General features: G+C 37.0%; 1 protein-coding gene across 3 annotated transcripts in view; it reads left to right on the top strand.

Annotated features, from left to right (window-relative positions):
- Positions 1-25,756, top strand: part of LOC117409242 (mineralocorticoid receptor) — a 133,728-nt gene extending 107,972 nt beyond the window's left edge. For all 3 annotated transcript variants that reach the window (XM_034014948.3, XM_034014947.3, XM_034014950.3), the window contains 3 exons: positions 392-522; positions 11,631-11,788; positions 20,324-25,756. In XM_034014948.3, coding sequence (XP_033870839.1) covers positions 392-522; positions 11,631-11,788; positions 20,324-20,479 — 445 coding nt within the window. In that variant the 3' untranslated portion in view covers positions 20,480-25,756. The remainder of the gene's footprint in view (positions 1-391; positions 523-11,630; positions 11,789-20,323) is intronic.
- The last annotated feature ends 768 nt before the right edge of the window (positions 25,757-26,524 follow it).

The raw sequence follows: 26,524 nt of genomic DNA, 5'->3' as shown, positions 1-26,524 counted from the left end.
GCATGTTAATTTATACATCAAAATACTGTTACTTAAGAAAAAAACAAAATAAAACAGCATTCTTCATGGTAGTCTGCATTCTGTTAAAAACGGAATGCTCTGACAGGCTAAAAAAACAAAAGCCAATGTGTCCAAAAAGTAATATGTTGGTTGCAGAAGGGGGTTTCTTTGAAAAACAGTACATGTAAATTAGAAAGCTTGTCGTTATACAGCAGCAGTATTTTAAATTAACAGTATCTGAGCATTTCAGCCAATGTACCAGTTTAAGAGAGAATTTGATTTGGGGGAGAGAGAGAGAGACAGGATGTAAACATCTAGAGGCAGATATTTTACTTCCTGTATCTGGAATAGACTCTTAATGATCCTGTGCCCATCTTTTCCATCCTACCAGGGAGCGGATGCAGCAGTCAGCAATGTACGGTTTGTGCCAGGGGATGCGGCAGGTGAGCCAGGAGTTTGTGCGGTTGCAACTTACCCATGAAGAGTTTCTTGCCATGAAAGTACTGTTGCTGTTGAGCACGGGTGAGTACTATGGGTTTGAAATTGGTTCACGGTTAAAGATATTCAGATTTCATACCCCTCATTGGTGAGTTTCCATGTGTGGTTACTCACACGTGAAGTTGCGATGCACATGAATGTTTGGGAGAACAGCTCGAGAGGATCAGGTTTGTGGCCGAAAATAACGACCACAGAGAGGGATAGGGTAAATCTCATTTACTCATGAGTATGACGTAAAGCATGGGAAATCCAGGCCCATTTTCACATGGAAACCCGCATTTCATGTGAAAACGTCCACTGCTCCCAATCCAGACAGACTTTGGACGGGAGTGGACATTTGAAAAACAATTTGGGCAAGAGCAGCAAAACACATTATTAAACAACCAGGCGCGAGGCATGTACAAATCACAGCTTTATTACATGAGCTTAACACTGTGCTTTAGAGTTTCACTCAAACAAGATGTCACCTAACAACCATGGAGTTCTAGGTGAGATTCTCTTTTGTACCTGTTCTCTGTGCATGGAAACCATTTTCCTGAGCTGTCTGAAAACAGCACGAAAAGAGGGTTTTCTCAAGTAAAATAAACTGAGCCAATGGAAACCTAAAATGTATAGGGTTTTTCATTTGGCTTGAGCACAATGTCTTGAGTAAAATTATAACACACATGGAAACTCCCCCATTGTTTCAGATGTGTAAGGAATTAAATGTACAACGCTGGGTGCCCTTTAGTTTGATAATGGCATCAGCCCTGTAGATAATGGGGATGGTGAATTAGCATGAGGCTGTTAAAGGTCAAGGCTTTTTACAATTTACTTATCTCTTTTAGTTTAGAACAGATTTTCTTATTTACCATATATAACATGTTTTATCACAGGCATAGTAAAATGGGATATAGCACTCTAATCATGGTTCCAAACTCCAAGGCATATGACCTGAGCTTTATAGTGATACTGAGTCTCGCCATGAATAGCACATATACTATACTAAATAGCCACTGGGCCAATCACACGTGGTGCATGGCAACATAAGGAGAAACTCCCCCTATGGCTGTATCCTCTGATACAAATCTAATATACAGTCAGCGTTTAGTTTAGTTTAGTTCTGTCTTGGAGTACAGTATCTGTAATCAACTCCTGCCTGATTTATCTTGGGTGTTGTTAAGATCCTCATAACGAGGAGAGCAGTGGCACCTCTTCAGTTATGAAAGTTGAAAAGCTCATAAAATGTTTTGCTTTCAAGTGTGTTTTCTTAAAATTCTCAAAACCGTTTTATCCATTCTGCAAGTTCTTGCGTGCGCTAAAGACAGACAGTCCACTGCCAGCGATGCTTGTACTTTTAATTACTTTACGATTTCAGCTACCTACCAGATGGCACTGGCTGTGAAATGACTGCCACTCTATTGTTGTTTTTTATACACAAATAAGCTTACTTGATTTGAAAAACATCTTAAAAGGTACAAGCAAATTCTTACAGTACTTGGTTTGATTGAACGAGTAGTACTCAACAAGCTTCAATATAAAAATCTGAACATTTATTTCTGTAAAGAACAATGACACGTTTAATGATAAAAAACATTTTGTAGCCTGCTTCCCTGAAGTAAAAAAGGTTATTCTGTTATTTTGAAATATCACTGCTTCATATGATTACTACTGCTTAAAAACAGTAACAACATTGTATTTAGGGTTGGTGTTGAACTTAAACGTGTTCATGCCTGCCCCCACCAGAGGTGAAAGTAAGCTGGATTAATTCTCTCTGTGACAGAGAGCGAATGAATCCGAGTCAACAATCTCCCTCCCTACCTGTGAGGGCACGGTATAACAGGAACAGTGTGCCCTGGACTGGATGGTTTGACAGTTCATTCCAGGGTCAGTCGGAAGTCGGCCATCCAAAAAGGGGGCGAAGCCGCAATACTAGAATTCAGCACCTTACTGCGGTAGGCGATGTGTCAGTCATGGATTGTAGGAGACTCGCTACCAAAGGGGGCATGACTGAAGGTATATCAGGGGATGTGGCCGAGTGATCTGTTCCTTTGTTATGGTTGTGAAAGACCTGTAGAGTATTATTAGTTAGAGTTAGATCATGTGTGCCAATTTTTGGTTCAATCGGACTAGTGGTTTCAGAGACGAAGGTTTTTGTAAGCCAGTTTTGTATGTTGATGATGTCATCCAACGTGGCCGCCATGTTTTTTTATTGTAGCAACTTCCCTTGACCAAATCTTAAAGACAACCATACCAGGATCATGTGTGCCAATTTTTGGTTAAATCGGACTAGCAGTATGGGAGAAGAAGATCTTTGTAGTTTGTGATTATAACGTCTGTACCATGTGATTATGACGTCATGCAGCATGGCCGCCATACCACACAACCTATCAGCTTCTTATGAACACCAGTTAATCTTGGACTATCCCTCAACAACTATACCAACTTTCAGCACTCTGCAATATGTGGTTTTCGAAAGACAGATTTCTACATTTAGGAAAAATGTTTTTTTTCAATCCACTATGGCGGCCAAACTACGACATATGTTCAATTAACATCTACCAACTTCTGGTTCTCTCGCCTTTTTTCAATGAATAGAATGTAATTAATAAAGAATAAAACAAACTAAGCTAACAACTACCTAGCCTAAAGTAATCTACACAAACTGCCCAGCAGCTTCTGTTGCAGTCACGTCGCTGATAATGTTAGATATTAATACAGTGCGGACCATGGGTCAAACCAATGTTCGTAATCAAGGAGGGAGTGGCATATGCCCCTTCTGCCCTAATGGGTTAGGCACCTATGTATATAGGCATATTTTATTTATATATATTTTTTATCCTGCAGTTGCTTTTAATTAATTTTTATGCATGTATATGATTGTAAACATCTAACACTAGTATGTGCAATACTCTTTCAAATAAACTTGTTATGATTTTGAATGTGCGGTTCTTAAGAACTGTATTATTGTCATTGCTTGCGCCCCGGCACCTCTTTCTTTACAAATTAAACACTGGAGGAGAGTTTTCATACACCCTGTTTACAGTTGTGATACGCTCTGCAAACTTAAGTTTTATAAGGACCTTGTTAACATGAAAAAAAAAACATCTTTGTAAAGTAACTCCGCAGAGATTAGTTAACCTATTTTTGTATTTTAATTAAATGTCTTAATTATGACATTTTGAACACTTGCAAGGCATAAACCACAATTTCCTTTCAGAAAAAAAAAATTGAATAAAAAGTATTACAGGAAGTTATCAAGTTTTCAAATGGAGAGGATATTGCTTGCAGTGAGAGGAGGTGATATATAGCTCTGAAATGGATAACCAATACTTACACTAGCTTGTACACTTATGTAACTAGAAAACATGATGTCATCTTGTAACAATAATTATGAGTGCATGGCATACTGGTATGGTTCACTTGTTTATCTGTTGACCTGCAACACAATACTGTTGATTACACTTTACTGTTGATACTCCACACTGCTGCACTTACAGGCAGCAGTGTGGAGTAGTGGTTAGGGCTCTGGACTCTTGACCGGAGGGTTGTGGGTTCATATCCCAGTGAGGACACTGCTGCTGTACCCTTGAGCAAGGTACTTTACCTAGATTGCTCCAGTAAAAACCCAACTGTATAAATGGGTAATTGTATGTAAAAATAATGTGATATCTTGTTACAATTGTAAGTCGCCCTGGATAAGGGCGTCAGCTAAGAAATAAATAATAATAATACCACTGCCGTTCGTGTTACACGTCCAGTCACGTTGCAGATTTGTGGATGTTAATCATATTGAAATGCATAAACTAGCCTCTTTAAAATAGTTACAGTATATTTAATTTGAAAAAGAAACCCCTAAGAAGTAGCTTTTCAAATAGAGTTGTGATTCCATTTCAATGCCTAAATGATTAACGCCTAGATAGATTTTGACAACAAAGATAATAGTCTTGATTATAAACTCACTAGTCATGGTGCCCATCTCCAGTAACTCTGCAGCTTTACTCTTAGTATTCATGATCTCACTCACTAACATTGCATGGCCAGTCTCCCTCTCCCTATCCCATACATGGTCCCTCTTGTCTTTCATATGTCTATCTTTCCAAAAGTAACAAATAACCTAGCAGGTTTATGTCATTGTCACTGTTTGTTTTACAGTGTCTCCCAAATTGTAATATTTTTTTTTACTATTCCACATTACATCCTGGAGACTTTTGTTCCGCTGAATACTCAGTGTCTATAATAAGTCATAATAAGCTGACTAATGTAGCTTAGTATAACAAGGGCTCAGTTTGTCAGGCCCTCACCTCTAACAAAGAATTCAGACGCTACAGTGAACGTAATTCTGGACCCATTCCCATTTATGAAAGTCTGCACATAGTTTGAGGTGCAGTCAGAAGCAGTCAAAGATCTCAGAGCAATGTTCATTAAATACCAAGGGTGTTGTACAGCCTCCAGTCAGAACTTCATCAGACAACCATGGAAAAGGGATTTTACATGGATACTCAAAGAATGTTTCTCTGTCATTAATAATAATAATAATAATAATAATAATAATAATAATAATATAGTGGTTTGAGTTATGGAAGCTGACTGTGATCCCCTGCTAGCATAATTGCATATTTACTTTTATCATTACCATTCATAGGAAAGCTATGATCTGTTTCTCAGCTAATCCCCTGTGAAGCAAAGCAAATGTCACTTTTGCCAAACAAAAACAAAACAAAACTCTATCTTGCACTCAAATACCAGGAAAGTATTTATGTTAGTGCACAAATGCATTGTAAATTGGCTGTAGAGAAAGATCTAGTCATATACACTTTTATGATACATTAACAACGGAAATGTTATTCGCTTTTGTTTTCTTTTATCTTGCCACAGTTTTCTTTTTGTCAGTTTACAGCAATGCTTCAATTAAAAAAATATTAATAATGAAAGTCGTGACAGTCGCTGTGCTCAGAACCCCTCCTTCTCCCCACATCAAAGGAGTTCTGCTTCAGTTTCACATGGAGGAAGCCACATAATGCATCTGCCTTGTTTTAGTTGTTGCTCGGCCCATGGCCCTGGAGCCATTCCAAAGGGCCTTACTGTATTTAATGTGTCAAATCAAGATCTGGGCACATCTCCAAAAGCTGGTGTTTTGCTTGACTTCCTTCGAATTGAGGTTTTAGTTTTGAGGGGGGGCACAAATAAATACTTAAAGAAAAATAAACTATTAACAGTCTGCAGCAATAAAATGCCAGAGATTACCCTAAGACGGGTGACATATGTTTAACAAGTTGTCTTGTAATGAATCCTGGGATACAAAAAGATACTATCCCACATTATTTTAAATTATATCGGGTTTCAGTCAAACAAGCAAAAGAGTATAGTACAATTTACGCTTTTCCAGTTCCAGCGGTACATGCAGGGCCTGGTTTTCAAATGGCTTCCACTGAGTAAATCTCTGACAACCAAGCTCAGGAACCAAATAAGTTAATCACATTACACAAACAGCATAACTTCACTGAGAAAAGCAGAGCATTCAACATTAAAGTTGAATTTTAAAAGCAAAGACTATCCACTTACTTAAGATTTGAAAACCTGGTCCATATTGGTTGTTAATTGTTTGGGAGGTCACAGTTGTATGAAACAACTGCAGCTAAACCTAAGTGCATTTTAGTAAATTGGTGCAACAGACAGTTTTGAAATATATGTTTATTAAGAATAAATAAATATCTCTCCACATTTTCTCTGTTAAGCCCGGAACACACTGCCCGATGCAATCATCGCATCTCAATGGAGGAGATTGCGTTGCAAAAAAATATTTGTGAGCAGGCATCACACAGTGCCTGATGAAATCTCAGGAAGGGATGCAAAATTTGTAAGTTTGACCTGCCCTGGATGCATAAAGCACAGAGTCAATGGAGCGAATCAATAGGCGAAAACATAAGGCTATGGCCATTCTATTATCTACAATTTTGGTTAGAAGGTGTCGTGATAGTGAAAACCACATATGACTGGAGACATGCATGTATTTTTTCTCTCTCGCTCTCTCTCTCATACACGTACATTCCAATTGCTCCATTGTTTGATGTTGATAGTAGAATATAGATTAAGTACAAAAGAAAGACAACTTATACTTAGTACAAAGGAGGCCTTTGATTACAGGTCCCTGTATTTCTTTAGTAGTGCAAGAATATGTCTCTCTTAACATTGTTTATGTATGGGTGTTTTTTTATAAGAAACACCTATCATTTTCAAAAGCACTAGCAGAAACCACATTTTGACTCGGGGAATTATTATTATTATTATTATTATTATTATTATTATTATTATTATTATTATTATTATTATTATTATTATTGTTATTATTTATTTCTTAGCAGACATCCTTATCCAGGATGATTTACAGTTGTTACAAAATATGACAGTACAAGGTATTGCATTATAAAATATCACATTGCAAGTTATCACATTATAATATATCACAGAATATCATAATACAGATAAGAGCAGTTACGAAAGTACAATTCGATAGAGGTACCAGTAAGAGCAAGTTTGACTAAGACCAGTTATAACATAGTAAATATTTGCTATAATTATCATGTGCTTGTGTCTACTATATCAGTGCTGAGTTTTGCAGGATGAAGCATTCCCCAGCTGAATGATGACCCAGGGTGTGTGAATGAAAATATCAAAACCATCATGATTTATGCTGAAAATGTATATCACTGTGATATATAAACTTATCTGGGTGTTTTGTTACCCTCTTGTGCTAAATTAACTGAAAGATGCAGGGAAACAAAAATTTGACTGAACATGCTAGCATGGTTACTTATAAAATTACATAAACATAGTGCTCTTCAGTTCCAAAAATGTCACCATGGAAACGAATGTCCCCTCCGACAAATTAAAGTGTTTTATACACAGTTGCAATCCAAAAATCTAATTAACTGCACATTTAGGGGCAATTATTTTGCACTGCGCCCTATGTAAGCTTAAGCTTGAGTAATGCAAATTACTCAACACGCACAAATAATGATCTACAATTATGATAATGAGGGTCTCAAAAGGGTCTCAGCGCATTTGTCTATTTAGTGGCCTCACTTGCAGAGTTGGGAGTACAGAGAGCAGTAGTTGCTGTATGACGTCTGTGGAGCAAGAAAATACAAAGCAAAAAAAAATATGTCAGAGGAAGGGCGCACAGAAAAAAATTCACGTTTTCTGAGAAGGAACTGAGAGTCCTTACGGCTGAGGTCACACAGCATGAAACGGAGTTGTTTGGAAAAGCCTCAGCCAACATCAGTTATGTGAGTAAATTATATGTATTGGCCTGCCCTTTTCAGCATGACATCCAGATATTTGCCTAGCACTCTGGAAAATGTGGATTGGGCTATCCCTCCAGACATTCCAACTGTGATCAGAGGCTAAGTAGTCCAGAGAACACAACACTTTCACGTGTGCAAGGATAGCGGTCCCTAGATTGACGTTGGGGTCTAGCTCATCCTTCAGTTCAGCTATTAGGTCTAGGATGACCTGCAGAGTGAGACAATAATGCTTTAGCACCGCATCCTCTGACATCCCAAACAAAGTGACCCTGGGATTGAATAGGCAGGGTCTTCTTCGTCTTGCCCTTCTCCTCCGAACATGTTCCTGCCTCTCCTCAACAAGAGCCAAGTGTCGCCGCATCAGGAAGTGTACCACAGCAGCCACCCTGAAGCCAATGACAGGTCTCTGCAGGTGTGTGCTTTTATACAGCTCTTAGTTACTCGCTTCTACAATGGTTTGCACCTTGTAAGAAAAGGTGTAAAGATTTTGGAGGGTCAACAATTGCCTAAGTGTAAGGCAAAATCCTTACATCACAATATAATGTTTGCGCCCACTTACTATCGAGATCCCGTCCAATTCCGTGCTCTTTTCTTCATTTGAATGCATTTCAGTATCATTTTAATGGATTAATGATTGCAAAGTGCAAATCTGAAAGCAGGTACAGAACGGCAGGTGAACACCATTCTTTACATACGCCACATTTTTAGCGACCGGTAAAATCAGACTTTACGGCTGCTAAACACGATTTACAGCAGCATTATGGGGGTTTTGAACCCACAAATCACTTAGCACATATCCTTACATCCCCCCCTTAATATGGTGATGCATTTTACCAGTGATATACTGTATTCATTAACCTCTTTTAGTCTAATAAGTGTTTATTTGTATTAGTTTATATTGCATTTCAGAGTGGACCTATATCTGAAACTAACTACTAATTAAATAACATAAATTACAGTTTTTAGTCATTTTAAGGATATGTTTCTTTACTGTTTCACAGTGTATTACTCGTTAATTTAATTATCATAATTATATATGGTACTGTACAATATAGTACTTGGTTGAACTGTACATGTGTGTTACTTCAATTACTGTCTTGGTGACACATTTCCTGTTTTGCAACACAAGTTGATTAAATGGTTGGTGTGAGAGTGTGTTCCTGTTTGGTGGTTAGGGCTTGAAGGAGTTATGAGAGGCGATGCATGTCAGATGGCCTTGCATTACACACTTTGGCAGTGGAGTAGGGGGTTGCAGTTTTTTCAACTGATTAGTCCATTTCAACAAGAATAGAACACACATTTTGCTTGATTACGATGTCTTGGCCAGCAGAATTAAGCTTCGTCCTCAGCATTAATGCAAAGCTCTTTTCTTTTAAGGTGAATGTGACAGGGTGACCGAGGTTGAGACTCAGAGACAGTGTGAAAAGCTCAAAATAAAGTTTTTAATACACAAAAATACAAAATAAACTGGCACGAGGGCCAAACAAAACAGGTTTCTAAGACACAAAATAAACACAAAATGAAACTTACAAGACTAAGGCATCCAGGCTGAGTATTACCGTCACTGGATTGAAAAAATAAACGCAAAACCCCCAAAACCCCCAAAACCCCCAAAACCCCCAAAACCGTCTTCTTCTAGAACTCTCTCTCTCTAATGGGAGGCTGAGGCCTCCTTTTATGCCAGGTGGCTGGGTGATAATTGAATAATTAATTGATTGATTGCTCCCACCTGACGCAATCAACCTGGGCAGGGAGGAGAATTTAACTCCATCCCTGCCAGTATTTCCAAGGGCAGAGCCCTGCTCTGCCACAGTGAAGTTGTACCGTTGTAAGATTTACTGTGGCACGCCACAGTAAAATCAAAGTAAATTATAAGTAATCGTCGTGAAGCTAAACCTTGATAAAAGCATATTGCAGTTCGGTAAAACTATATGAAGCAAGATTATTTCTAATTTAAATGCCTCATTTACCGAAAACGAGATTAAAAAAGATTAGATTAAACAACTCATTTCTTGTTCGTACCCAGCTTTAAAGTTTCTGGAGGCATAATGTGATACATTTATTTTGCAGAAGCCAGAATCCTTTGTAGCTCATTAACTGTAACTGTCATTTGAAAGTTCTCCTCCTACCTCTACTTTTGGATATGGAAGTTCATTCATCCATATGACATACTTTATTATAATTTGAGTTAAACCTGTGTGTTTAGGAGCAGGTGAAAATTAGTTTATTCTCATTGAAGAAGAAGATCCTGGAGCAAGTCTGAATATTACCATAGTTCACATTTAAGCTCACCACAAAAGTTATTTCATGCCACTTGATTGAAAAATCATTCTGGGAAGCCAAATGCATGACAGGAAAAAAAAAAAAAAAACAGCAGTCTGTAATAGTAACATAGAGTTGATCTGTGCCAAGTCTGCAGTCTTAAGTTTATTATGCTAGTTATTTTACATTGCGCAGGAGCAACAGGTCTCACGCAGTGCTACATTTTTTGGTTTTCAGTTTTTGCTTTTATCTAGTCAGAAAACATTGCCTCTATTACACTCCAGATGTACAACTGGAAATTCTTGTGATCGATAATTTTTCATCCTGTTGAAGAAAACTTGTCCTAAGGATACTAGGCTTTTTATACCTTAGACAATTTGTCTCCAGCAGGACCACTGTGGCCATATGCCACTGTCGGGACTTTGAGTTGTATGGAAGACTTTTGAGGTTTCCACCAGAAATATTGAGTAATTATTAAATATTCATCAAACAAAGCTGTAAGGGGGATTTGAGAAATTAGCATTTTGAATATATAATTTTACAGACGTAATACTGTGAATTAGACTTCATACATATCAGGTTTTGGGTCACAAAACTGTAGTTTTCCTCCTTGTTACTCAGCCCTTTAGGACATCCTATTTAAACTTACTCGATTTGTACAACATCTCATTTGTTCCATAGATCTGATCAATTGTGTGCTATATTTAAAGGAATTACTATGGGTTTTCCAGCAGCTGAAAGTCCCTTTTCAACACATGAATGTTGATATACTGTATCATCTTAGATAAACAGTTAAATGCACTATGCTTTATACACTATGCTGCAGCACTCTGGGTGATATCCTCAATACTTTATTAGCTCTTATTGCCTTTCATTCCTCATTGTCAGGTACCGGACAGTAGTGTCAGATGTAGTGGGTGCATTTGGTTTTGTCAAGCATAGTCAAACATGGTAAACAGTCACGCATGATGTGTGTATGATGATGCAAATATATAGTGAAAGCATGGGTATTTGGGTAATTAACATTATGACTTTGCCTTATAAAACTCTTCTATTGATATATAACCTCTGAGATACTGTAGTTATGGGCATTACAGTAATATACTATTGAACAGTTTTTAAGGTATATGGCTAGGTCATCATTAGCCATGGCAGTCAATTGGTTATTCTGCCGCTTGTGCCAGGAACAAACTCAACACTAACCAAACTGGGAAAACTGCATGTCCTTCTCTGCTGAATAATTATTAGTAAATGTGAACTGTACTTCAACCACTTTACATAATTAAGGAATATTAATAATCATTTAAATCATACTTTATGATAAAGAAAACACATGTGATTATGAGATGGACACATTTCAGACTTTAAAAGCCTTGTGTGTTACATACCATATCATTAATGTGCTCAGTATGTGTTGTTTAGTTGGTTTTTCACAGGGTGTAACAAAATTAGCAGCAAAGATGGGCTGATTTTTTTAAAAGATGCAGATTTTCTGATTTGTTTCAAAATTACACATTTACTGCTGCTTGACTTGAAAAAATGTTTTAAAAGCTCAATTTGACAGTGGAATTTTTTGCTGTGCAGTTCCCAGAGACGGTCTCAAGAACCATGCTGCATTTGAGGAAATGAGAGTAAACTACATTAAAGAGCTGAGGAGGTCTGTGAGTAAGGCTACCAACAACTCTGGACAGACGTGGCAGAGGTTCTACCAGCTGACTAAACTGCTGGATGCCATGCATGACGTAAGTACCAAAACAGAACTGCATGTTACTACCATAAGCTGGGATATTCCATTGGCTTTGTGTCTGTCATTGGTTTCTTTAGATCATTCAGCCATCTGCATTCAGTTTATTTTAAAACATTCTGGGGACAAGCAGCCAGCTGCTCTACAAGGCTGTGGGAACCGGGATATGTGGCTTACTGTGCGTACTAGAGGTGGAAAAACTCAGAAGATACTCTCATACAAGAACAATTAATGTAATTCCATGATTTCCTGATGTATTTGTAATTCTGGCTGTGGGGTAACATTTAGAGTTGTTTATTTGTAGTCTTGTTACATTACTAGTTTTGACTTGCTAAAAAAAAGCATGCTAATTGGCACAGTGGCCAATTAATTATTATTATTTATTTCTTAGCAGACGCCCTTATCCAAGGCGACTTACAATTGTTACAAGATATCACATTATTTTTACATACAATTACACATTTATACAGTTGAGTTATCACATTATTTTTACATACAATTACACATTTATACAGTTGAGTTTTTACTGGAGCAATCAAGGGTACAGCAGCAGTGTCCCCCACCTGGGATTGAACCCACGACCCTCCGGTCAGAGCCCTAACCACTACTCCACACTCCTGCTGTTAACCGCAACGTCAATTGTAATATTAATTTCCAATGTACAACAAATGCAGTGTTTGCTCCAGGACTTACAGACTGAGGGTCAATGTGGCCCCTTCTCAAAATTTTAGGGGGACATTTTCTTCAGTGAGGGGGTCAATATGTTTGATTCAGAACCAACCACCATTTCTTATTTTTGTTTGTTTTTAAATATGCCAGCAGAGTTTACTGACCTTTTGTTTCTGAACAAAAAATAAAACTGTAAAGCTATAGATACAACCAAGGTGTCTCTACAATACTCACTGTCACTTTTGGGGAAAATATTGGGAAATGTGTCACAGTGATGCTGGTGTATCACTGAGTAGAGGATATTCATTGTAACAAATCACATTAGAACAGGGGTATTCAGTCTTTTTAAGCTGTGTACCCCTTTCCAAAAAATTTAGTCCATTGAGATAGTCATAAAATGAAAACAGAAAAAAGGTCTGTACAATAACATGATACAACAAAACACACAAGCCTTGGAGTGGTGATGGATACAATTATAAAAGTTACAGTATTATAAAAGAAAAAAATATATATTATATTTACTTTTGGCTAAAAATAGTCCCTCAAACAGGTTTCTAGTTGTTGGAAACATTATCATTTTATTGTAAATATTAATTAATTAAAATCAACGAAGCCTACGTGCTAGCCTCAAATCACTCAGAAATGACATAGAACTATTCCATGATAGCAAATGGCAATCATGTATTTTTATTGATAATAAAATTACAGAAAAGGCGGCAAAGTAAAGTTCACTAACCACGCATCTCTACAGCTAACCTCATTACGAAAACATATTATTGGTATTTTTTAATTCTTGGCGACTAAAACGTACAGTACTGATGCTAATTAAAAAACAATAATAAAACGCTTACCTAGTATGTGATGGATGTCCCTGCTTGTTACCACACAACTCACTGATGATGGCAGGGAAATTGGAGAGAGCTTCAGTCGGAAGACATTTTTGGGCGTTTTTAATCTATAACGGTATTAAAACTCTTAACTCTCACACCAGACGTAACGCATGGCAATACTAGACCGCATGGCAATACTTTGGTTTCTGATTGGCCATACATTCTGTATTTTGAAATGTAGTACTTAAGTTACAATAAACTTTAATCAGGTCATTGAAAAAAATAAATATCGATTTCTCAGGCACGAATGCACACAGGAAATAAAATAAGTTAAAGACTAGGCTTTTAGTTTTTTAAAATATGTTCTTTTTTTTATCCCAACGACAGACCAACTGTATATATGACATTTAAACAACAGGGCTTATTTAAAACGTACATATTTAATATGTAAATTAGTCATGTGTGCTTTGAACGCTCTGTCAAGGCTCGTCAGTCTGGTGTTAGTGACTAAATGTTGATTACATGATAAAAGTTTGCAATAGATTGGCAAGTGGTACTAAATAAAATGCGTTGTCTGCCATTTCAGAATTTTTCTCTCGTACCCCCAGGGGTACGTGTATCCCAGTTTGAAAACTGCTAGAAGAAACGACATTACTAACAGACACAGTTTATGGCCCATGTTACACAGAACACTAAAAATAAAATGTCAAATATACAATATGTAATTCGTTGGATTTGCTAGATTTTTTAACTTATTTTAATGCTGCACATAATAATATGGTTTTGAAAATGCTACTTACCAAAACCGTGACTGCACGTGAACTGTATTACATAATAATTTCCTTCATTCCGATTCCAGTGTTGTTTTCTCAGTGCAAGATGTATATACAGTGCTGTATAAAATCACATACACTGTGTGTGTGTATAATTACACATTTTACATATTTCATAACGTTACCGTAGGCTACTTTATTTATTTATTTTTTTAGTCAATGATGTAGTTTTCGTTTCGCAAATCTACTGCATACAGTATTTTTAAGCACAAATATAATAGCCTGCATTTCAAAAGTCACTGCCGAAGCTGATTACTTATTCTTCCAGAAATAATGGTCGGGTGTAACAGGGATACGAGGTTATATTTGCACCGGGCCATGTTGTTAACAAGCCTGATGTTGTCATCCCGGCTTTACTGTGAAACTGACTGTAACTAGGGAGGGTGTGAGCGCATTCTACTTACTGGACTGGAGAATATGGCACTGGAGTTTAATTATGAAAACGCAAGTGTAAACAAACAAGTAAAAAAGATTAGCCTGTCGCCAGATATGTCATGTTAATACAACATGCATTAATTTACTGCGTATTGGTATTGCGTCTGGTCTGGGAAGGGGGACACACAGGCGCGTTAAGAGAATTTCAGCGGGACATTTTTTATTTCAGGGGGGCATTAGCGCAATGGCGCGGTCTAGCGCGAACACTGAAATGGGAGTGATTTTAAGGAGAACAAAATGTCACATTTGATTAATCTGGTATGTCAACATGAAGCCCTACACATGAAATAATAAATTTTTAGTTTTGTTTATTTTTGTTCTGGGGTTTTCTGTTTGTTTTGAAGTAGAGTCAGACGCTTCATCTGGCACATGCTATCTGCTGTGTTTGGTTGCGGGGAAAAGTAGCTGGGGATTGGCAAGCTTTGGATCCCTAACCAGCAGGTGGGCATGTCCAGGCAGAGTGTCTCGCTATAAAAGGTGGCACATCTCAGGGCTGCTGAAAAGCCAGAGGACCAGGACTGTCCATGCTACCCGGACAACAAACTTTTGAAACCAAAATCCTCTGAATTTGGGATCGGAGCTCTATGAGTAAGAAGGCCACCATGTGTGTAACTGGGGTTGGTATTTCCATTATTAATAATCGGAACAGGGATTAGTTTAATGGATTCAAGCCCACAAGTATAGTGAGGTGTGTCAGCGGGACCTCCTTGAATAGCGGAGTAGTGCTTGCTGTCTTAATGGTAACTTTTGTTTCTTTGTTTTTGCATTTTCTGTTCTGTGTCACCATTATTATGATTTCGCCCGTGGCCTACCATTGTTGGTAGCTTCACAAGGTCTTGTTTTTTGTGTAAATAAATGCCTGTGGCATTTTCAACATCACCTCCATGTCTCTCCCCGCCTGACAGTGGATAAACCACACCCCTATCACAGGGTCATTGAGCCAAGAAATCTGAAAACCCTGAAGTTTAGGAGTGGTTGGTATTGTACAGTAGCTATGCTTAATATCACACATGTGTTGCTGTCCAGTTTAAAGGATGACATTGCAGAAAGTAAGGGTTGGAAAAGTTTTAAAATGTATTTTTATTTAATTTATTTTTAACTGTCAATGTCTTTGGAGTCATAAGATTGTGTACTTTGTTTACACAGCTGTTTCCTGGTATTTTGATCTATTATCATTTTAAAAAGAATATATAGAAAATATGGCTGGACTTGTCATACAAATGAGCATGTTTATTTTCATAAGAAGCTTTCTATCACAACTGTCGATGTTCAACACAAGAAGCTTGAAAGAACATATTTTGTGCAAGTTTGTGGTTTCATGAATTTTCAATACACAGCATTTTGGGCCACAGAATACTGTATCCATGGAATTTTCCTTTTTTTATTATTATTGTCCCACACTATAATTCCAAATGTTCTTGTTGAATTCTAGCCATTTAATATATCAGGCTACTCTATAGGTGAAGCAAGGGGTGCTAAATATTTCTGTTTGACATGTGGATTTGATTGATAATTTGATTTAGCTCATTAGACACATTAATAAACACATGGTGCTATTACCAAGCAAGTGTTAGCTGTTTGAAGGGCTGAATTCACTCATATTTCAACTTGGCACATATGATCTTATCTACCTGATACAGTAAAACTGATTTCAGAAGGAAAAATGCAATCTTGTTAAATATATTAGATTTTTTTTTCAGTGATAGAGATAAAAACAAGTTGAATACACATGGTTGGCCAAATGTACATTGGGTGTCAGGGTTAGAGTTTAGAGATAGGCTTTAGCCATATCTGTGATGCCAACAAAAACAAGACTTTATCTTCATGATGGCCAGAAGACGCCTATCGTTGTATTTAATCCTGGCCTTTGTTTGGTTTTCAGCTGCACCTGGCTTCTAATTTTATTTTTTCCTGTTGGTTTGCTCACACTGTAACTTGCAAGCTCTGTAAATTAATTTTACATTCTTGATATTTTGGAACCATGTCGTCATTGGGGTTAAATATGTGTGGGGGGTAAGTTTTATTTGTGTTTGTTACCTCATGGAATGACAATGTAGGTTTTCTTTCCAAAAAAATGAAAGCGATGCTATAACAGGAGCAGAGGTACTGTTTGCCACAATTTTATTAATTATAAGCTGGACACCATTAAAAATATTAGAGCAAGGATTTTTTTTTTTTTTTTTTTTACAGGAACAAAGGTAATTTACCAAACTGAAAAAAACAGACAAAATTATAACTGTGTAAAAGACTTAAAACAAAGATTAATGTGGCTTGGTTTAAAGTGTTTAATGTCACTAAGCTTTCTGTAAGTACCTGCACAGCAGTCTTCACCATAACATCAGTACAATTGTTCAGTTTAAGTTCTCTGACAATTAAACCAAGTCCCTCACTCTTTTCAGCGACATGGCCCAGTAAACTGTCTGACCAGACTTTTTATACCATTGAATTCCACCCCCTTCCCACTGAAAGCATGGGATTCCAGGAATTTTCAATTAACCAATTAACCTAAGCTCCTTTTCTTAACCTCTGATTTGCCCAGTTTTGTTAGCTCCCTGCAGACCTTCCTCAGGTTATTAACAGCAGACAGGCTTTGTTTCTGGTCCCTTTTGTTTAACCTGCAACTACCACTGCCTGTTACAGATGCCAAAGCAGGAATTCTGAGGAGTGGTGGGACTCACTGTGGTCTTACAGGCAGTAGAGACCGCTAAGGTTTTAATAAGTGAAATTAAGACACATTGCATTTTATCAGGGAATGTACACTTAACTCATATAAATACCTTGTACAAGTTGTGATCTATAGTGGTTGTTCAGGGTTGGTTGTTTGGGGTTGAACAGTATAGAAGCGTGAGTCCATCAATAGAGGAGGTTAGTCTTAAAGAAGGAGAAGGCAGAAGTTATCTTTAAAGAGAGGTCTTGATAGACACTCAGCCGTCAATGGCTTTGGCTGTGTGTACCAAATGCCCTTGGAAATGTTGACCCTTTAAGCCTTGCTCCTGTTAGTTATTCGAGAATTACAAAACTATATTTCTATATTTATAAATACCATTCAATGCCGTGTACTGCAATCCCTATAATAATGTACAGTGTTACTTTCAAATATTTTGGTTTCTTATGTTTAGTTTTTGGACAGTCAGGCCACATGGCCAACAGATGTGTAGGAATGATGGAACAGTGTTAAAAAAAAGTGATCGTATCATATTTTTCCAAGGGCAGGATTTTAACACACTCACATTGACATACATTTACATGCAGTTACACACATATTTTACCTGGGCAGATATTGGTACTAAAGACACAGGTAGCCAGATTTGGTGATGTACTAAAACTACAGTCAAGTTTTGATTACAGGTGTTCTGGTCAGTAAAGTTGGAAACATCGACATGCCCAATTTGTATAAGCCATAACTATATTGGTAAACCACTATGCTAGTGTTATTCATTTGAGGTACTGTACAGTAATACATTAAACAATCTTTGTAGGTGATCATGGGTTCTATATAATATAGTATAATTTAATATAATAAAAAATTATGACCTAATTCCAACCACGGTCGATTTATCTACCCTCTTCTCCTGTACTTGCATTTCAGAATTAAATCTAGGCTAATCCAGAGGCACCTGTTATAACAAGTAACACTGACTGAGGCTAAAATGGTGCCTTGAGGTTAATGTTTGGCTTCACAGCTGACAGGCGTTATTTCAATAGGTTTTAAATTACTAGTATTTCCTCTTATAGGACTTTTTTTTTTTTTTTTTAAATAGAAGTAATGTTTTGAACAAGTAAGGCTGTTTGGTCAATCAAGGCTGTTCCTTGCTTTCAAGACAGCCCAGAGCAGAATCTAGTTTGTTGAATCATTACAGTACTTAAATGTTGAGCCATTGTTACTGTCTGATCTTGTAGTTTAAAAACTCCACCAAAATGCTATTGATGGTATTGAAGGCAGTGGAGCCTTCAGGCACTGCAGCTTGAAGAGAAAAGTCAATCAAAATTCTTTAGGAAAAAAAGGTGTGTTTGAACACTTGCTCAATTGGTTGTTAAACCTTCAAAACAAACTTGGATATCCATGATCAATTAAAAATATATTACCTGTGCACTTGTAATAAAAAGGCTATACTGTAGGATTCCCTCAAGATGTTTATAATAGTTTAACGGTTTCAAAACTTTCACAGTTCACTGCTGCAATCAAATGTACTGATAGCAAACATAGTTGCCGTGTTTTAATTAGACATGTTCAAAAGATGGGTCCAAAATCTGTGCCTTCATGATTCATCACAGTGGGAGATGACACTAATCAGTGAGAATACTTATGTAATAGATAAAGGATAGAGAATTACTGAATATGTGAATTTTTTATATGAACTTCAGATTCTGGAGGAACTATTCAATTTTCTCATAAGCTGGAGGCTGTGTGGCCCAGTGGTTAAAGAAAAGGGCTTGTAATCAGGAGGTCCCCGGTTCAAATCCCACCTCAGCCACTGACTCATTGTGTGACCCTGAGCAAGTCACTTAACCTCCGTGTGCTCCGTCTTTCGGGTGAGACATAATTGTAAGTGACTCTGCAGCTGATGCATAGTTCACACACCCTAGTCTCTGTAAGTTGCCTTGGATAAAGGTGTCTGCTAAATAAACACGTAATAATAATAATAATATTAAGCACTGTTTTTCAGTGAAACTTGTGATTATAAAATACAAGACGTTTTCCGTATATTCTTTAACATGTCTGTGTTTAATATGTTTATTTGACATTTCGGACAGTTAGGACACATGGCTAACATATGCGTAGAAAGAATGATGGGACAGTGGTAGAGAAGTCTCTTATAGAAACAGCTGCTTCCAAGGTCAGGGTTTACCACACTCACATTTACACACAGAAACACACTTCTGCCAAGTGGAACTAATGATCGGAAACACTGCCTGCCCTATCCAGCGATCTGGGCTTTTAAAGCTGATCTCCATGGAAGCATCTAATAAATGTTATCTACAGCTATGGCCAAATGTGTTGCATCACCTAGAGTTTTTAGGATTGAGACATAATTAAAAATAAAACTATATGAACATAATTTAGGTCTTTTATTTAACATCATGTAATCAAATAAACTATACATTTATATCGCAAAAGTCTACCGGAAGCCATAATAGTAGTACTGTATTTCATATTACATTTTGAAATGTCACATTTTAACTTTTTTGTTTTTCGTTGAGTATATGGAAAACTGTAAAGCGGTATATAATTTCAGTATGTTAACGTAACATTATTCAGCAGGTTTCTTTCGACTTTATCAAGCAACATCTGTTAATTCTATAGGGTGATGCAACACTTTTGGCCATAGCTGTACAGTCTTGCATTAACAACCATTAAGTAATTCACTATCTTTTCAATGTGCCTCATTGAGTTCAGATCATTTCGGGCTCAGTAGTGGTACTGTAAATCGAATTTAGGACAATTTCTGTGCACCCCTTTAAGTAAAATGTAAAAAAAAAAATACTATTTGTAAGGGACTTTTAAAAATAAAATATGCATATTATTAATATTCTGAATCTGATGGCAACAGCAATATCCCTAAGTTATGATAATAATATATAATTTGCACAGAACATTTTTAAGTCAAGGTAAAAACAAATGTATGTATTTGCCTATTTATACTCCAAAATTTAGCCACCATCTTTTGTTGACTATTCCTTTTACTGTATATTTTTTTATTTCATAACAGTGGATTGTGTATACAATAACAAGTGAATCCTCATGTCCGTGTCTTTCCCTTGCAGCTGGTGGGCAGTCTGCTGGATTTCTGCTTCTACACGTTCAGAGAGTCCCAGGCCCTGAAAGTGGAGTTCCCCGACATGCTGGTGGAAATAATCAGTGACCAGATATTAAAGGTGGAAGCTGGCATGACCCGGACACTGTACTTTCACAAGAAGTGACTTGAAAACAGAGCATCTTCAAGAAGGACTTTGCCTTAAAGTTGCCTATTTTATTCCACACCCACAAGCAAGGGGAGAAATATTTTCTCATGCATACGCATGCTCTTCAGCTCCAGAACTTGTCTGGAGGGAATGACCAAGGAGAAGGAGGGTCTTTTAAATCTTGCACTGAAAAGTACTTTTGAGAGTATACCCCCGAAGACTATGACATGGATACAAAGCCATATATAGTAGTTGTCGACATCCTGACTTAAACCCTGGTAAAGGTTAATTAGCTACTGTGGCTTTCGTGTGTTTTTTTTTTTTACATGGAGGTTTACAGGGAGTAAACCAGGAGGTTGACTGCATTGTAAAAATGTACCCAACTCCAAGACCAGATTTCTGTTTTTGTTTTGAAAGTTAATGCATTCAAGGCACCTGAGAAGGTCTGAGCATCAATTGAGTGGGTTTTTTCCATTTTGGAGAGATTTCCAAAGGGCTAACAAATGTTTATGATTTAAATACTTAAATACAAAATATAAATAATTGTTTCAGTTAATTTCTAATAGGGAATTAATGCACACACACACACACACACACAGTCATACATTATATATATATATATATATATATATATATATATATATATATATATATATATATATATATATATATATATATAATCAGAATATAAAAGATTGCATTTAAATGCAAAACACACTAAAATACACTAATCAAACTGCCAACAAAGGTCATCTAGCTGAAATGGCCATTTTATCCTTTTTATGTTTTATAATAACATTAATTGGTGTTATTGTAAATCTATTTCCAGTAACACTGCGTATATTATCATAATTAGAGCTGTATTGCAATGGCTCAAGAAATATATTTAAATATCTGTTTAAAATAATAAACACATAGTAGTGATTGGCAGGCGTGGGAATTGAAACCTGAGCCCACTTGTAAGGAATGCTGTTGAAGTACATACAATCCATGCAAGCTGTATCACTTGCCATTTCACTTTTTGCTGGGATTTTTTCCATGTGTGTGGGTGTATTACACTGGTATATAAGCTCAATGATAAATTGCTTTACATATTAGGAATTTATTAATAATGCTTCTTCATTTTCTAATATTTATATTTAGTCTGATAAATCACCAAAGTTAAACCAGCTTTTCATGCATAATTCACAAATCACTAATACTTTATTTCAAGGTTCTAGTTATAAAACATTTGTAAATCTATGAATATGCATTTTATAAAATGATATAAACACATTTTCTAAACAGGTGCTTATTTTGTTACAACAAAGCGGACATGGATATTATCTGTAGAAACACGCGTATAGCAGGTTTTTATCCGAAAATGTAACTTGTTATATAACATAGTGTTGATAATAGTGTTTATGACAACCTCCTTAACAAATTAATACTGGAACCTGTAAATAAAGTTGTACAATATAAAGGAAGATTATTTGGGCAATTTATGTTTTTATCTGCAAAATGAAGAGCTGCCAAAAGTTTGTAAAAAGCAATTGTTAAAACACTTTAAAACAGTTTAATATTGTAAAATGAATTCTGACAAGAAAAACAACAACAGAAAAGCAAACTATGTACAGTAAATAGTTAATTGCCCCATGCTTTCCATCATTTTCGTTTTGTTGTTTGTAAGGAGGGCAAACAGTTCTTTGGACCATTTGATTATTTTACCAACCTCCAAAATCACTGAGCAAGAACGGGCCATTTGAGAATGGAGCTGGAGCACAGACATTCTGACAAGTAGGGCAAATTGAAGTTAATCCACTTTATTTTCAGGGCTTTTTTTTTTTAAATCTAGGATTATGTACTTCCTATTGCCTACCTTAAGTTTGCACAGAAGAGTACATGTGGTTATGGGGCATTAGTATTAATTTATTGTATAAACGTGTAAGGAAGATGGTGTGGAATAAAGAGCGCTTTTTCTCCTATGATGCTGTATTTGCTGTTTAACATAACCCAACAATGAGGGGCTTTAGGATTGGTTGTTATGTTACAGCAAACGACAGAAGCTAAAAAAGAAAAAAAAAAAAAAAAAAAACTTTTGCAAGCTTTTACAGATTATTTTTGCAATCTTTTGCTGCTCTGTTTATTGCCGTGTGTATAATTTTGAAGGACCTGAATAAGCTGTTGAGGATTTTTTTTTAATAAATGACACAAAAAAAACTTTAATGGTTTATAGGAAGAATGGTAGAGTATTTTTGAAAGAATTCTATTTTGCTGGAGAAATAATATTTAAGTACTTTGTCTAAAAAAAAGTATTTTTTTTGTAAAGTGAAATGTTTATGCATGCTTACTGAAGAGATGTTTACAAAGTATTTACGAAAGGGAAAGTTGTGCCTTTTTATCTTATCTAATTTACCATTTGACAGTGTCTGTTGTAAATAACCACAGTGTTATTGGTTATTATCAAGTGTTTCTACTTTGTCTATTGTTTGACAATATTTGTAGTATATGTGGCTCCCACCATAGAAACCTGCTTTTTCTGGTTTATTAGGATGTTAGGAATTGTTGCTACATGGCCCAAGAGATGCTAATGGGACACAGTTTAGAGAAAAAGAGGAATGTGGACAAGAGAGTGAGAGAAGTAGACGCTAAACTATCAGAATGTGAGACTAATTCAAGCCTTTGCTTTAAGAATTAATTTAAAAATACATTTAAAACATATATTTTTTTGTATTTTTATTAATTTTATTGTTGTTGTTTTTAATATTATTATTATTATTATTATTATTATTATTATTATTATTATTATTATATAGAATTGCATTTTTGCCAGTGTTAAATTGGCAAGAAATTCAAAGTAGCTGAATTATAGAGTATGGAAAGATATGCATTATGATACATTTCAAAATACAGGTACATAAACTACATGTAGTTACACTGTAGTTCCCAACCAAGTACAAAATGTAACCATTACCGAATGGGTATTTACCTCCTAAAGACTCAGAAAGCTGAATAAGGGTATAAAAGTACTCGAGGGCATAAAGGCACTGCGCTCACAGACCTCTGCTCCATTCTTCTTTTCAACACTGACCTGGCGGACGAGCCTTGTTCAGGTAAGTACTTGGTACCTCTATCTGCTATACAATTCACATTTGTTGTGTTTTTACACAAAATGTATGTGATATTAAAATAATCGCTGTATATAGTTTTCACTAATTACGTGTAATTTGTGCACTACAGCCTGCTGCTTGTTATGTCCCACTGCGGCCTTGTGCCCCGCATCAAACCAGCGGCTTTAGTCGCTCCTTCCCAGGGATCCAGCAGTGCTCTCCCTCCAGGCTGAATAGCTCCGGCTGGAGTTATTATTTCTCGTTTTTTATTACAGGACATTTTATTCTCATTTTATTACGAGACATTATTATACTTTATTACTGATTTGTAGAGAAGTTTTCTCTTGTGTTTTCTGTTTCTTTTTACAGAGACTACACACAAGTCGGTCTGCAACCAGGTGCTTTGCACATGTACAGTGAGAGCAGGACCAAGATACGCACTTCAGGTGTTGATTGCTTGCAATCCCATCCACAGTATCTTGATGCCGTTTTGGTGACTTTTTGCATCACCATTACGAAGGCTGTTAGTACCATCTAACAAGCAGGCTTCCCTCAGTCTTGTGTGTGTACTGACTGAGTATTTTTTACAGGTATTTTACAGGCATCCCTGTACATTGTTACCTGCGGTGACTGCAAACTTGTGGACCCGTACCGTACGGTACCAAGGTCACCGACCTGGTAACAAACCTGTACCGAGGGTGCCGTACCGTACAGCCCCGGTGCTAAAGTCACCGAACCGATCCAGTAGCGAACCGACCCGGTTTCTACCCAGGCCTACACGGACCACTGGTCTTGTTCGGCCCATTGCTATCTATAAGCAGATTGAGGCACCTGTACATCTTTATACTGTACACTGCATTGATTGCTTCTTGCATCATGCCTCGGTTTTATCCATGCAAGACATGCGAGACCAATCTCTCCATTGAGAACAAGCACGGCAGATGCTCTTCCTGCCTGGGGCCAGAGAATGCCAAGGAGGCACTGGTGAACAACAGTTTCTGCGAGTTTTGTGCACATTTCTCTAAGCGCACGCTGGAGAAACATCTCTCTCGCAGCTCTGCGTCCCTTACTACTGCACAGCACTCTTCCCCATCACCCTTTGTTACAGAGGTGGTTCTGTGCCAAGGGAGACCGGACAATGCACCCGGGAAAGTAGCCCAGGTAGGAAACTATCTTCACGGTCTTCCTCTGCTTCTTCTCCTCCCCCAAGGAAGAAGAAGAGTCACTGTTCCAAACGATCGACGGACTCAGAGCAGATGGAAAAGCGCTGGGCAGCTGTTTCCCCACCAACGAACTGTTCTAGCAGAATTACTGCCTGTCCCCTTGAGGCCCCAGGGGGCTATGGGTGCAAATTGGCAACAGGAAGACATACTGGCCATCGCCGCCTCTGATACGCAGTGCTTTTGTGCCCTCGGGGGTGGGCCATGCCTGCGTCACAGGCTCTGCGAACAGCTCCGTTATATCTTCTTCAGGTTTCTGGGTCTTTATGAGGTAAATACCCATTCGATAATGGTTACATTTCTATTCCAGGGAACCAGGCTTATGATAATAACTGTACGTTTCCTTATATTTACTGCATGCGGTTAGCACACAGGTGTGTGATTGTGAGAATGGAACTCCATACATGTATTTAAGTTGTTCTCCCAAACATATATTTGTGTTGTAAAAGCATGCATTAAGTAATGTAACAAATGTGTAAGCACAGTGTAGCTACAGTTCAGTTAAAGTAGCTATATTCTGAAGTGTATCTGGATGCATTTTCTTCTCTAGCCTTTTTTTAACTTGTGTTAAATAATTCTGAAATCAGACCAAATGATCATGGTTTTTGTTATTAGTTACAAGAACACTAGACGCAAGCACATTTATAAAGGGTCTGCGTTCTAATTCTAATAGAAATAACATTCGCTAGCTGGAAGCAATATCCTTGTATGTTCAGTAAACACCAACTTGGTTCAACACTTGTTTTCAGAAACTTTTTGGTTCATCATTAATACTGTACAAAAAAATACAATGTATTACTGTCCAAAGGTTCATATAACAATAACTGTGTTATGCGGGATCACATAATATTCATGATTTGTTCCAAATCAAGGAGTTGCTTCCAGTAGTTCAGGGGATCGAAGTGAATCAGCCCAAATCGTTTTTTTTGTTATCAGTACCTTTGAATTGGAATGTAGACATTTTTATTAAACTGTTTCCATTTGTTGGTTTGTTCGTTTGCTTTTTCATTTAGTTGTTCAGTAATCATTGCAGTTTGAATAGACCAACCAGGATGCCACATATTTCTTTTCATTTGTACACCTGAATGGGATTTTTGACACAAGGGGAGTTTGTCTTGCTCTGGGATTTGTCCGAAGGGCCAGCGGCTGAGTTTAAAAAACAGAATATCTTTCTGTCCCAAAACCACAGATCTATGCATCAGCCACTCTATACTGCTCTGTCTATACTGAATGCTTTCAAACAATGATTAATGTAACCCAATAGAAGCCAGAAAAAAGGAGATACATAGTAGGCCAGTAAAGGAATAGTCTAGTGAAAAATGCCTTGCTTTGTTTTGACTGTTACAACTTTAAGGTGCACACTTAGAGTGAGCCGTTCTGCAGCCTCCAAGCCTGTACATTCAGCCATGTAGCTATAGAGAACAGTTTAGTCCACACTATAGTTTATATACCTTATTTTCAGTAAATAACGGCAGGGCCTTTACAGTAGTGTTGGCTGGAAAGTGCACACTAACTGTGTGTTGTATATGCCAAAAAAAGTGCTTTCATTGTCATCAGTGTGCTGCTTTTTTTCTCAAAGGTCCATCCATGGTGATCTTTTCAATGTCAATTCGAAAGACATATAAAGTAGATCAGCCTGGCTCAATGCCTTTCATAAAGATATCGCATGATAATAAAGGCTGTTCAATCAGTGGAATCTGGTTTTAATTTTACAAATGATGTAAAAAAGTTTTTCAAAAAGATAAGACTGCTTG

Source organism: Acipenser ruthenus, chromosome 2, assembly GCF_902713425.1.
Source record: "Acipenser ruthenus chromosome 2, fAciRut3.2 maternal haplotype, whole genome shotgun sequence".
Taxonomy (NCBI): Eukaryota; Metazoa; Chordata; class Actinopteri; order Acipenseriformes; family Acipenseridae; genus Acipenser; species Acipenser ruthenus.
Note: the sequence above shows the minus strand (reverse complement) of the source record. Positions and strands in the feature narration are given on the sequence as shown.